Source organism: Elgaria multicarinata, chromosome 3, assembly GCF_023053635.1.
Source record: "Elgaria multicarinata webbii isolate HBS135686 ecotype San Diego chromosome 3, rElgMul1.1.pri, whole genome shotgun sequence".
NCBI classification, from domain to species: Eukaryota; Metazoa; Chordata; class Lepidosauria; order Squamata; family Anguidae; genus Elgaria; species Elgaria multicarinata.
In genome coordinates, this window is record NC_086173.1 from 140,457,782 (window position 1) to 140,471,573 (window position 13,792).

At 42.1% G+C, this 13,792-nt stretch overlaps 1 protein-coding gene across 1 annotated transcript in view; it reads left to right on the forward strand.

Moving 5' to 3' along the window:
- The window catches only part of FHIT (fragile histidine triad diadenosine triphosphatase), an 866,513-nt gene that overhangs the window by 75,499 nt on the left and 777,222 nt on the right, over positions 1 to 13,792 (forward strand). Inside the window, exon 2 of the mRNA XM_063123429.1 lies at positions 8,536 to 8,662. Within this exon, the coding sequence (XP_062979499.1) occupies positions 8,560 to 8,662 (103 nt within the window). The 5' untranslated portion in view covers positions 8,536 to 8,559. The remainder of the gene's footprint in view (positions 1 to 8,535; positions 8,663 to 13,792) is intronic.

Here is a 13,792-nt window from a genome sequence, read left to right on the forward strand (position 1 = left end):
GGTGCTGTTCATTTTTTATTATTCATTTTAACTGTTTTGTTTTTAATGAGTGTTTGAACTGATGCATTTTAATTATGTAACATTTTATCTATTTTATTATTCGTCACCTTGAGCAATGTTTTTAGTGAAAAGGTGGGATATAAACGTAATTAATGAGTTAAAGTTTGGCACCAGCTACACCCCCTTTATATTCCATACAATACCACCGATAGTTCTCAGACTTGGACAAATGCTAGCTGTACAAAGATTGGGACTCATGGTGCATTTTTTACTCGTGGGATTTCTAGGAAAGCCAGCGTGGTATAGTGGTTAGAGTGTTGGATTGGGACTTGGAAGATCTGGGCTCCAGGCCCCACTTGGCCATGAAGCTCACTGAGTGAGTTTGAGTCAGTCACTGCCTCTCAGCCTAACCTACCGCAAAGGGCTGTTGCTTTGAGGATAAAATGGAGAAGAGAAGGATCAAGTACACTGCCTTGAGCTCCTTGAGGAAAGGTGGGATGTAAATGTACCAAATAATACAGAAACAAATATTTAAAAGGGCAACCCCTTAAGTGAAACTAAGCTAGATGATTTTGTACAAGGCTTACAAATGAACTGGATACAAAATGCTATTATATAAGCACAAGGCAACTAGATCCTTGACCATATTCGAAGATCTCTGTGTGCAACTGCCAGTTGAAACTAGAGATATGTTCTCTTTCATTATTATTATTATTATTTATTTATATGGCACCATCAATGTACATGGTGCTGTACAGAGTAAAACAGTAAATCGCAAGACCCTGCCACAAAGGCTTACAATCTACTAGTACATGAGTCCTGCCAAAAGTCCCCCCTCATAATTCTGATATAGAGGTGCCAGCCAATATTTTTATACTAGTCCTTCTCATAGACATGCTAGTCAAGTTCACAGGCTGATCACTATCTTTCAGTCTAACCTATCACTCAGAGTTGTCTTGAGGGGACCATGTATGTCACTCTGAGTGCCTTGGAGGAACTACTGGATAAAAAAAACGTAATAAATACATAGATTTGTAAGCACAGTGAGTGCTTTATATGGGGGAGCATTATGATCCCACACATGCATTCTGAAGTAGTACAGTCCAAGCAACAACTGTGCCTGTGTCTCTGCTGACGGATTTTAGTTATGGATATTATTATTATTATCATTAATTTTATATAGCACCATCAGTGAACATGGTGCTGTACAAGTTGCTCTGGCCTTGATGCAGTGCTTCCTGAAAGTCCAACTGTTTCTGGGAGAGAGAGAGAAAAAAAAAATCTTTCCATGACACATTTACTGAACATAAATAAATTAGCTGAGTAGTACGTTACAAGACATTTTCTTTGTCGAAAGAGCGTGTGAAGGATGGCACAAACATTCTGAAAACATGACCTTTTCTTACAAGGTTAGGGAAAAAAAGATAATTTAAATGGTGCATAATGATTAATTAGTGTTTCTTGTCAAGGAGGATAAGATAGCACTGGAAAAAGCATTTTGTTAAGTGAAGAGGATAGTCAGATATAAAAGATCCAAAGACAGTAGTGAAATAGCTGATAGAGGCTCTTTTAGTGAGGTGCATCTGTACACAGAATAATCTACCCACATCTGGCTTAGGTCCTAGTCTCCTGTTGCCTCACATCTGGTTCTTGCTGTAGAAAAGAGAACCTCCCCTATCATCCCAGCCCCATATCATTGCTGCATTGCATCTGATTGCCTCTCCTGATGTAGGACTCCTATTAGTTCTGTTTCTGCTCTGCTCGTCGGACTCCCACTGGTTGCCCGATCCTGGTGGGCATGCGGGGCGAGCTGCCAGATGCCCAGCGAGAGCTTGTGTCTTCTTCTTTTTGGTCCATGAACTGCAATTTGTGCAAATTCATGGAGTATTTATGGAAATCAGGATTTATGCAAAATCAAGGCCATAGAGAGCACAATTTGCATAAAATGCCATAAAGGACTGTTTACTCCTGCAACTTTGCACAAATTGTTCTATTTACAGTTGTAATTCTGCACAAATCATGGTTTCCATAAATGTCCCCAGCTGTAAATATATGCACAAATCAGGATTTGTGCACACACAAAAAGCAGGAAACTGTGAGCTTGCCCAGCTCAGAATGTGCTGAATCAAGCTGGCTCAGGGTTCTGCGAATTGCCGTTCGGGGGATCAAGCTCGCAAAAGCTCACTGATTATGTATAGGATTGTTTAGTTGATTGAAATAAGTTTTTCCTAGGAAATTACTAGGATTCTGATATATTGCTGTCTTGAGCCAGAAATCATCTGAATATTCTGCCCTGACCCTGAATGGGAGCCCATGATGTTTGACAGATTCTTGAGGTGATTTAGTCAAGCAGGTAGAGCAGAGATGGGTAACTTGTGGCCCTCCAGGTATTTTAACGTACAACTCCCTAGTGGTGAAGAATGATGGGAGTTGTAGGCCTGAATGTTTGGAGGGACACAAGTTGCCCATCCCTGAGGTAGGGTGAAGTTAGAGTTCCAGAACCTTCAATAGCTCCAAGCAGACAACTTGGTCCTACAAGTTCTAGGGCAGGGGTGTTAAACCTCTTTCAGCCCAAAAGCTTAATTCAGAGCTGCTCTAGCAAACCACATTCCAGGGGTGAATTTCAGAGAAGCACTTGGGAGCCAAATTCCATTGGTGGGTGGTACTGAAGGTAAAAGGAAGTGGGGGCTAAAACACCAGTATAGTTGGGTTTAAAGCTCTTACTGCCGGTAACTAAGCCTTAGGGAGAGGAAGTTCAACCTTTTAAAATGAAGTTAAAACTGCACAAACCTGGGAAACCACCAAATGATCAAGTGGTTGGGGGAGAGGGGGTGGGGGTGGGGACCTCATCTTGAGTATTGTGTGCAGTTCTGGGCACCACACTTCAAGAAGGATGCAGACAAGCTATAGGGGGTTCAGAGGAGGGCAACAAGGATGATCAGGGGTTTGGAAACAAAGCCCTATGAGGAGACCTAAGTAACTGGGCATGTTTAGTCTTGAGAAAAGAAGATTGAGGGGAGACATGATAGCACTCTTCAAATACTTGAAAGGTTTTTACACAGAGGAGGGCGAGGATCTCCTCTCAATCACCCCAGAGTGCAGAAAATGGAATAATGGGCCCAAGTTACAGGAAGCCAGATTCCATCTGGAAAAACTTCCTGATTGTTAGAGAAGTTCGACAATGGAACCAGTTACCTAGGGAGTTCATGGGCTCTCCCACATTAGAGGCATTCAAGAGGCAGCTGGACAACCATTTGTCAGGGATGCTTTAGGGTGGATTCCTGCATTGAGCAGGGAGTTGGACTCGATGGCCTTGTAGGCCCCTTCCAACTCTACTATTCTATGATCCCTCTTGGGGCAGACTACACTTGTAGGCTCTAGCCTTCCTGAGGAGGTGTATTTTAAAGAGGTAAGCCTTTGGCCTGGAGCCTAGCATTCCATTGCCCCTTGGTCATTTCTGGTCAGGGTGTGTGTCCCAGTTTAGTGTGTGTGTGTGTGGGGGGGGGGTCCCTCTGGCTCAAGGGGCTTCTGGCTCCAGCTTAGTGTTTGGGCCTGTGTTTGGATTCACTGCTCCACAGTCTTTCTGACCCATCTGGTTTTGCTTCTCAGGGTGGGAATCATGGCAGGTCCATTCTCATCCCTCCATATTCCTCAGCGCTCTTCTCAATTTCCGTTGGATCCCATCCTGCAAAATGCTTTGGTTTTCATAGGCCTCAATGTACTTGGCAATTTGCAAAGTAAAGACTCAAAGGTGAAATCTGAAACACAATTCAATCTACAAGCCCCCATATCTACAAACAGTGGGGGGAATCTATCTGTGTGTGTGTGTGTGTTCGTATTACATTAAACATCGTGGATGTTGACAACTTTGTGGTTAATGCTCCCAAAGTGGCTCATTATATATTAAAAGATAAAAATTCAGTCTAACGTATTGCAGCCCATTATGATAGCAGCAGTTAAATAATATCAGCAGAATCAGGTAGTATAAATATTTAAAGAAAAAAAAACAAGCTGCAAAGTATACAAAATTGAAAACAGCAGCAGTTAAATACAGAACATTAAATGCCCATTAAAAGCAGCTTGAAATAACAACCAAAAAGAAAAAAGAAAGACGTGAAGGTGTAAACATAGTCGCTATATCTCATACCTAGGGAGGGTGTTTCCTAAGCATGGGGCCATGACTTGCATCTGTAAAGGTTTGTAGACTTGAGTTGGGGCAATTCAGAGGAGATTTATATTATATTATATTATATTATAAAATATTTTAATTAAATATAGTAGGAATCTCCTCTGAACTGCCATTCATGCATTCAGATCCTCATGAATCACTAGGCATAGTTAAACTTTGGTCCACTTTCCACATGTAACCTTTCTTCACCCAGGCCTGTCTCAGGTTTGAACAAAAACTTCCTTTTCTTCAGAGAGGCCAGCACATTGGCAAGAGAGGTACACCGTATGAATCGTGAAAACCTTAAGCACTCGGTTAATCTTAGTCCTGCTCCTCTCAATTTTTGTTGCCTTCTAACTCTTGAAACATTTCACAGCATACTATTATCTTACATTCCAGAGTGGGATTTATGTATTTATTTATTTTCCTCAGTGAATCTCAACACTACCGTTGAACAGGCCGGAATCCCACTGGCGCTACAGTTTCTAGTAATTCAGCTGGAGTGTTAGAATAAAAAGCACCAGGTCATCACTTTTTAGTTTCCCTGGAGCATTGGTTATTGAAGCATAGGATCTTGCCTTTATTTCCAAGGTCATCAACCTTCAGCTAGAAGTGTTTATTATTTTTGAGTATGGCAGGAAGCATTATCTTTAGCTCTTCCAGTGTGCTCTCAATGCCCAACGCTGTCTCTCCTTCTGAAACTCTGCTCTCTTCCCCCACCCCTCACAACTCCAATGTGCTTCAAGGTCCATAAGTGGTTTCTTCTTGCTGGCCTTTGAAGCTTTTTGGTGTTCTTGTTTTAGAATGATTACAAAACTGATTCAGTCTGTGTGGTACGAAAAGGAGGTGAGCCAAGCTTGGCTCTGCTATTGCACTATGTGGCTTTCTGATTTTGTTGTATTATATAACCTTACCTGCCCCTCTTTCAGAGCTCTTTGGAAAGAGCAGCACTTTTAAGTACAACACAACAACAAAACCAACATTTTTAAGCGTTCCACACTTCATAGAGCAGCAGCTGAGTGTCATAAATAGACACGATGGCCTAATCTACACCAAGCAGGATATTGCACTATGAAAGCAGTATATAAAAGGCAGGAGCCGCACCAAGAGGGATATAGCAGTATGAAAGTGGTATATGGTATGTGTCAATGGGCCCCAACAGTTGTCAGTGCACTTCAATACCACTATAAAGCAGTAGTGTTGCTCCTGCCTTTTATATAATGCTTTCATACCACTTTCATATTGCAATATCCTGTTTGGTGTAGATTAGGCCGATGGGGCAGCCAGGAGTATTTTACTCATGTGATTCACATATTCCGGTATAAAACAAGGTGTAAAGTGTAGGGTGACCCTATGGAAAAGAGGACAAGGCTCCTGTATCTTTAACAGTTGTATAGAAAAGGGCATTTCTGTAGGTGTCATTGTTATGCATGTAGCACCTGGTGACATGCCCTCTTCATCACAAAAGTTAAAGCTGCAGAAGCCCTGCAGATACGAAAGAGGGCAGGGCTCCTGCAGCTTTAACTGCTGTGATGAAGAGGGAATTTCACCAGGTGCAGCATGCATACAAATGGCACCTGCTGAAATTCCCTTTGCAATGCAACTCTTAAACATACAGGAGCCCTGTCCTCCTTTTCATATGGTCACCCTAGGAAGAGGAGTGTGTTGCTCTTCCCGCCTTGCCTTGCTGTGTTGCTTTGAGCAATTTTCTCCTCAGCTGGGCTCATTTTCAGGATTGGAATTGGGCTGGTGAGAAAACTAGAGAGCGGTGAGATAAGGTAGGGCAAAGGTTTAACTACTCTTGTGTATGTGCGCCTTGGTGGAAAAAAAAGAGACCCCAACTCCATATATAACTATACATTTCTTGACCTAACCATGAGAGAATTCACAAGGCAAAACACATGAGTAGGTGGGTAGCTACCTAACATCTAGCTAGTTTCCTTCATCAGTCAGGAGTTGCAGGATCTTGGACAGGCCCAGGCAAACATGTTGCTCTGTCAAGGTCTAGGATTCAGCCAAGGCCTTGTATTCCTCTTTAGCCAGAGTCCTCCTCCCATGCTTTACCCTCTTCCTGAACAGTGGAGAAACTTAAAGTGGTAGTCCACTGTCCTGGAGCCTAGTTCTCCATTGTTTCTCAGTTTACTTCTACATTGCCTGCTTAACAAGCAGGTACCTTGGGTGTGTGAGGCCCCTGTAGAGAGGACCAGCCCTTGGGAGAAGTTAGTGTAGAGGCTAGTGTAAACCGCCCAGAGAGCTTCGGCTATAGGGTGGTATAAAACTGCAATAAATAATAAATAGAGGGGGGCAGTCTCTAAGGATTATCTGGTTCATGTTATGCTGTTTCTGGAAGTCCCAATTTGTGGGGTATCAGGTTCAAAGGGCTCCTGTTGGGGGCTGGGTCTTGTCTTCCTGATGCGTCTGGCTCGTCCTCCTTTGTGCCAGAGTCCTGCTCGGGATTGGGGTCCAGCAAGAATGGAGCAAACACAAGAATAAAATAGATGTGGTTTTCCCATCACAAGTAACTTGGCCCACTTTCATTGGAGCTCTTTCTATGCATGCATTTCTAAACACGAAATCTTTCTATGCATGCATTTCTAAACATCCAGATCCTTTGGCCTTCTTTTATTCCGTACTGTACCTGAGCAGCAGCTAAAGGTGTTTTTGGTTTTTTTTAACAACACCCGCTCCCAAAAGAAGAAGTTAGGTCTGATACAACAGCCATGTAAGGTTCGGTGTGTGCTGAGCTGGGCAAGGCATGTGGGCACCCGCTTTCTTGCAAAGTGCCATTTTCTGTAAGAAATACATGCATGGCAAGAGTTCATCAAATGCCATTTGCACAAACGGGTTGGTTCTGTAAAAGAACAAGCAGCCATTTTAGCGGAAAATGCTGGCTCACTGTGGGAGCAGGCAACTGCATGCACTGCTGAGCACCCTGTGGTCCACACAGCAGCTTGTTCCACACTGCTCACAGGGTGACAGGGTCCAGCATGCTCCATGGGGGGTGGTCCGTCCATCCACCCCTAGATTCTTGTACCATGCCTCACTTGCTTGATCTAAGACTGGATCTCTAGCTCATCTTTATCTACATCCTCTGAGTCCAGCCCTTTTGATCCTTATCTGTCTGCTCCAGAACTCAGCCTGTCTTTGACCATGCCTTATGCCTCCGCTTGATCAGGAGCTGGACCCCAGCTTTGACCTGCCTTGGAGCTTGCCAAGGCCTCATATGACATTCACAAAGCAAGGAAGGCATTTTTAGATCCAGCTCCCTTTCCTCTGTGTTTTGCAATAAATACCAATGCTGATGAACTGTATGTCTGCGTTACTTTAATGTCATAGCTGCAGTTTCCTCACTGGTGGCTACTAGGATGTTTTAATGATTGATTGGTTATCCTATTTTACTTTCTACTAAAGGTTGTTTGCTCATAATCAGTGTTCCAAAGAGCAGTTAAAGTGCTTATTACAAACCACAAGCCAGATGGTCAAAATCTTGAGCTCCGAAGTAGGGATGTCGGAGGAATACAGTTTGGGGATTGAACAAATGAGATCATTTATACCTGTAATTATGTACAAATGGCTCTATTCATAGCTGCCATTTTGCACAAAATGGTGATTTCCGTAAAAAGCTTACCCCCGAGTTTGCACAAAATGGCGGCTCATGGAATAGTGGGAAGCTGTAAGCTCTATCCAGATGCCTTTGGACCATGGTAGCCTGATCCACGCACTCACCAGGGTTGAGCAAGCAGCAGGAATCCAGTGGGTGGTATGCAGGGGAGTTCACCTGTCCCTTAACAAATTTGGATGCCATTGAGTTTTTCTCGGGCATCTGTCCCTTCTGTACAGAATTCCCAGGACCAGTCCCCCATGGGGATTAGAAAAGTCCTACTTTTGCAAAGAAAACCTGAGTTGATCAAGGTTTCTACCCAAAAGTCTACAAACATAAAAAGGCTACTTAGCCGTCCTCTAGTACAGCCTTCCCTAATCTGATGTCATCCGGATGTGTTGGACTACAATTTCCATCAGCACCAGCCATCATGGACATTGGCTATGCTGTTTGGGGGTGATTGGAACTGTAGTCTGGTACACTTGGGAGGTCCCAGGAAAGTTGCTTTAGTAAATTTTAAAATTTCCAGCTAAAGTGGGTGGTACGTTGATGAAAAGGTTAGTAAGTTAATTTTGACTTGCCCCCAAAGTCTAGATTTTTCTTTTAGTAATCAATGGGGAGAAGTAAAAAAATGTATATTGAGTTGCGGTGACCAAAGATAACTCTGCATGTTCTATTCTCTGCGATGGTGTTAATGATCCTGCTGCCATTGTCTATGAAAAGTAAGTGCAGTACCTGTTCTGATGGTATTGATTGTTCTCAACAGGTCCAGTGCAATCAAAGGTTTAACATGGCGCTCCGTTTTGGGCAGCACCTCATCAAGCCCTCAGTTGTGTTTCTGAAGACCGAGCTATCTTTTGCACTGGTGAACAGGAAGCCGGTGGTCCCGGGACGTATCCTTTTTTCTTGGTTAGAAAATGCCATGTGTAGCAGACGGTTTTGGATCTTTGGCTGTCTCCATAGGAGTAGAAGCATCTTCTCTCATTGCACGGAAGAACAGGTAAGATGTTACTCATATTTATTCTGAACCCAGTCAGTGGAACATAATATGCTTGATCAGTGTTGCAGAACTTCTGGAAGCGGTTGCTTAGCAACAGTGACCTTAGAGGTGAATTTTCTACTGACCTTTTCACCAAAGAAGATGTATAAATAAACAGGCGGCGTTCCTTCCTTCCTTCCTACCTTCTTTTTTTAAAGCATCTGAAATTCTTTCAAAGATACCCCCCCCACCACCACCAATTTTAACTGTCATTTTATTGGCTCTGTTGTGCATTATATTTTTTACTAATCCTGTTGCAAGCATTTAGGTCTAAGCAAATGTATTACAGGCCCTTTTCAAGGTGTGGCATGGGAATTAAAATGTAGCAAGCCTCTTAAAGTGTCAAAATGTCAGTACACTAGTGTCAAAGCAAGAGCTTCTGGCTTCTCTCTGGTGCCCAATGAGGTAAATAATCTGCTTAGACCTCTCTGGATGTCTTTATTTGTAAGGGAAAAAATCCAGCTGTGCTACCTTAGGGATGTGTGAGAAATACGTTTCAGTTTGTTTTGGATCAGGATTTACCTAGTTTGCACTTTCTGGATCGAACATGAACTCAGACACAATGTACAGTTGAGCTCCATACTTTTCCAAGCTTCTAATGTCATTTGTGCCCGCCCCCCAAATATGCATTTGACAGCATGTGTCCACTTGAAAAATGCTCACTTTTACACTTTAAGCAATGGGAGAAGAATATGTACATTTCAAAGATGCACACAATTGATGTGTACATTTGGAAAAATATGCGGGAAATATGCATGGATTTTTGTGCGAAAACAAAACAAAGCTCACGATCTGAAACCGACTTGAGGCAGAACGAGCTTTGAGACGGAATTATTTTCTCATGTGAGGAAAGACACAAGTGGGGGATAGATCGTAATGTCTTGGTAAATTCCATGTTTTCCATGCAGAAGGCCTCAGGTTTGATCTCTGATCCCTCCATTTAAAAGTTTCAAGTAGAATGGGGAAAACCTCTGTCTAAGGCCCTGGAAAGCCTTGGCCAGTTAAAGTAGGCAATGCTGGGCTAGATGGATGAGTAATCTGGGACAAGGCAGCTTCCTGTGTATTTTCAAGTGCATCTGGAGTAGCATTTTTCTGACTGTCTTGGCTACTGAAGATGCAGTGAGATCTTCTCAACTCAAGGCCAAACCAAATGTGTGTGTTGGCCACTCCGAAAAGCTTCTGGCGTTGGTTATTTCCAAAGGTGCTCAGAACAAGGTTGGCTTTCCTTTTTAAGGAATTCACTATTAAGGTTTCAAAATGATGTTGATCAGATAAGTGGCTTAAGAGCAGCTCTCTGCCCCCTAGATCAGTGGTTGATAACATGTGGATTATGGGCTGCATGCACCTCCTGCTGCCCCTCAGTTATAAAAATGAAAACAAAATGGCACCCAAAGTGGGTATTTTGAAGCCTATTCTTTTAGTGTTCTGTAGCTACAATGAAGCACCAAAAGAGTCAGAATTAGCTAGAAAACATCCTCATGCTTGTGAGTCCCAGCTGTAAGAATAACTCAGGGTCCAAGTGGCTCCTAATATTGTTTCTCATGACTCTTTCCTAGTATGAATCCTCACTTCACTGTGGTTATCCCTGTCAGGATCAGGCCCATTCTCCCTAGTGTGCGGAATGGGGTTTAGGAACCTGAATCGGATTCAGAGGCTGAAGGGGAAGGAGCAGACGTACATCAGTCTAGACAGGAAGTGGGGGAAGAAATTCCGCAAGACTCTTCAGGAGTCAGGGAGGAATCTTCCCAGGAGCTTATCGGACAGGAGGCCCAGGCTCAGTTATCATCCTCCCCTCTGGAAACTTGGTTTCTATTGGAATGGGAGGGAACATTGGAGTTGACAGACCCCAGAGGCCACTTCAGGGTCAAGCAGGTGGAGTTGAGAGTTGGGAATCACTCCAATAGGTTTGACACTCAGCAGAGGCTTCAACTTAAGGAGCATCCCTGAAGGAGGGATTCAGAAAAAAAAAAAGCCTGTTGGGCACTGCAGGAAATTGTCCAGGCAGTTGACAGGCAACTGCATTGCTTTGTTAATTAACCTAACTAGCTCCTGGGATTCACACACCCTCCAGGTATGAAGATATGTCTATTTACTGAATAAATCTTTGGGGATTGCATGGCAGACATCTTTATTGTCTTTCATCTTGATAGGAGGGCTTGGAATCGTGACATTCCCATATTTCGGGAGGCAGAGGTCCCCACTTTCCTGCTGAACCACTTTGGTGTGTCATAGGAACATAAGAAGCTGCCTTATATGGAGTCAGACCATTGGTCCATCCAGCCCAGTATTGTCGACACTGACTGGCAGTGACTCCCCAGGGTTTCAGGCAGGAGTTTTTCCTTCACTACATGGAAATGCTGGGGATAAAATCTGGGACCTTCTACATGAGAAGCAGATGTTCTGTCACTGAAACGGATTCAGCATCTTCCAAGTTGTATGGATTCCGTGGGCTTGGGACCATTTTTTTTTTAACATTTCTGGAACTGTATGCAAATTTAGTCATATGAAAATAATGCAAATTACTGGAAAATATGCTAACATATATGCCATTTAAGAACAACAATCTTGGACAACATTTTAAACATATCTGATCTCCCTTTAGCTTTGGCTGTGCAGCACTCTGTTTTTGTATGCTCTGTTCACTGATTGTATACTGAGCTAAGAAGAATGCACAAGAGGTTACATGCCAGGAAAAGTTGCATAAATTCAAGTGGACTTTTTTCCACACTTTTCTGATGTTGCTAATTCCATGAATTAGCCTATGATGGAATGAAAGGTGCCTGCAAATCTGTGAAACACAGATGGAACAGATTAAACGAAATCCATATATCCCTAGAAGACACATAACTTCACCTATGCAAGCAAACAGTGACATGTGACAACAGCATGCATGCTTTCCCCAAGGTGGTCCCTGCTTGGACCGATAAGATAATGATGAATTAGCAACCTTAATGACCTTAATGATTAGATAATGACCAATTGTACGCACTTAAACTTGAAACTGATTATGCTCCTACTGTAAAACAGGTTTTGGAAATCTCTGGCCCTCCAGAAGTCATTGGACTCCAATTTCCATCCGCCCCAGTCAGGATAGCTAATGAAGGATGAAGCTATCAATGACTACTAATCATGGTAGCTATATATTAGTTGTGATATCAAACACAATATACTTATTAACGCCAGTTGTTGAGGAACATAGGCGGAAGGGTGCTGTTGCACTAATGCCATGCTGGTGGGCTTCCCATAAGTGTTTGGTTGGCTACTGTGACAGCAGAATGCTGGACTGGATAGGGCCTTAGTCTGATCCAGCCCAGCTGTTCTTATGTAGTCCAACAACATCTGGAGAGCTTTCTACTCCTGCTTTAAAACCTATATTTTGGACATGTCTAAGCAAATAGAGAATTATATGGATCAGCAACATTTGCACGGATAGACTTAAATTAGTACTTAATGACTTCCAGTCCAGTCCTGTGCATAGTTACTGGGCACTAAATTCTATTGAGTACAGCAATACTTACTCCCAAGTAAATGTCAATAGGATTACATCCATAGCAATGAACTGGTAAAGCCTAGCTATTAAAGTTGATTGTTGTTAAATACAAAAGCCCACATGATTTTAACTGGAAAATATTGATTTGAACTCCCCACCACAAGAATATGAGTGTGGATGCTTAAAAAGGCTGGGAAATATATTTATTTCAAGCTAGCTTCTTAAATGAAGATTTGAAAAGTTTTAGTTAGGTATTTCCTGCTTGCCTTTCTGACATTCAGTTTTAGTTTAGATGCTCCAGAACCATGGTGGTGTGTGCGTGTGTAGTGTGTTTTCTTACGCTGCATTTTGAAATAGCACATGCATTGTATTTAATACAGTCTTTGGTTTTTTTTTTGTTTTGTTTGTATTATTAAACCAGTGTTCATTTACTAAAAACAAAAGCACAGCCTCCTCGCTACAATTATACAGAGAGAGAGAAAATGGAAGGTGGGGAGGAAGAAAATTACCATGCCTGAAACAGAATATGCTATGTCACATAGAGCACTTTGCTGATGTGAGCCAATAAAAGGCTTGCATAAAGCTACATTCATCTGACCTGGCAACAACAGTATTTCCTGTGCATTTTGACAATAATTTTATCTGCTTGGTTTCTGACTCACAGTATGCCTCTTAATATGTATGTATTTCCTAGCAGACAATGCAATATTAATATATTTGAATTTCTGTGCGTTGGAGAGAAAAAAGAATGGGTTTGAAAGGCAATTCACTTAGATGTCAGGTTAATCAACTTGTATGTTTGGGGGGAAATGGTTTAAGAGAAACGGGAGAGTGTTAAGACTTGGAATTATTTAGAGCATGGTTGTATTTTGGAAGGGCTCTGTAGCACAAATCATGGGAAACATCTCATGCATGGACCACATTGAACTGTTGGAAGTATTAAATAAATGTAATAAATAAATAAATAAATTAATAAATGTAATAAATAAATAAATAAAGTTGGGCAAGATTATAGTGGTGCCCCTGAGTAACTCTAATTCATTACAACATGTCTGTGCACATTTCATTGCATGAAAAGTTTCTTCTCTCTCCAGCTGATGGGTTTGCACCATTCAACCATCTCTTTCCTTTATTCTTGTACCGGGACTAATATTGTTGCACTAGGACTATCTATCCCCCCCTTTTTTTGGTTATGCACTATATTGTAAGATTTGTAGAAAGGCGGTATCTAAATATCATAAATAAAATACATTTACAATATTTTATTGAGGGTTGCATTTCTGTTGAAAGAAAAATGAAACAGAAGAAAACGCAACCGAATCAATGTACAGAATGTTGGATCCATAACAGTGGCTTTTTGATCTGTCCTCCATTCTCTAGACTTGATTTTCTATAATCTTTCACCTCCATAATCGCTTTCACTTCCAGGTAGGTGGTTGCTAATTAAAATCAATGTGTATGTTTTAGAAATGCAAGAAGTGTTAGAACCCAAAC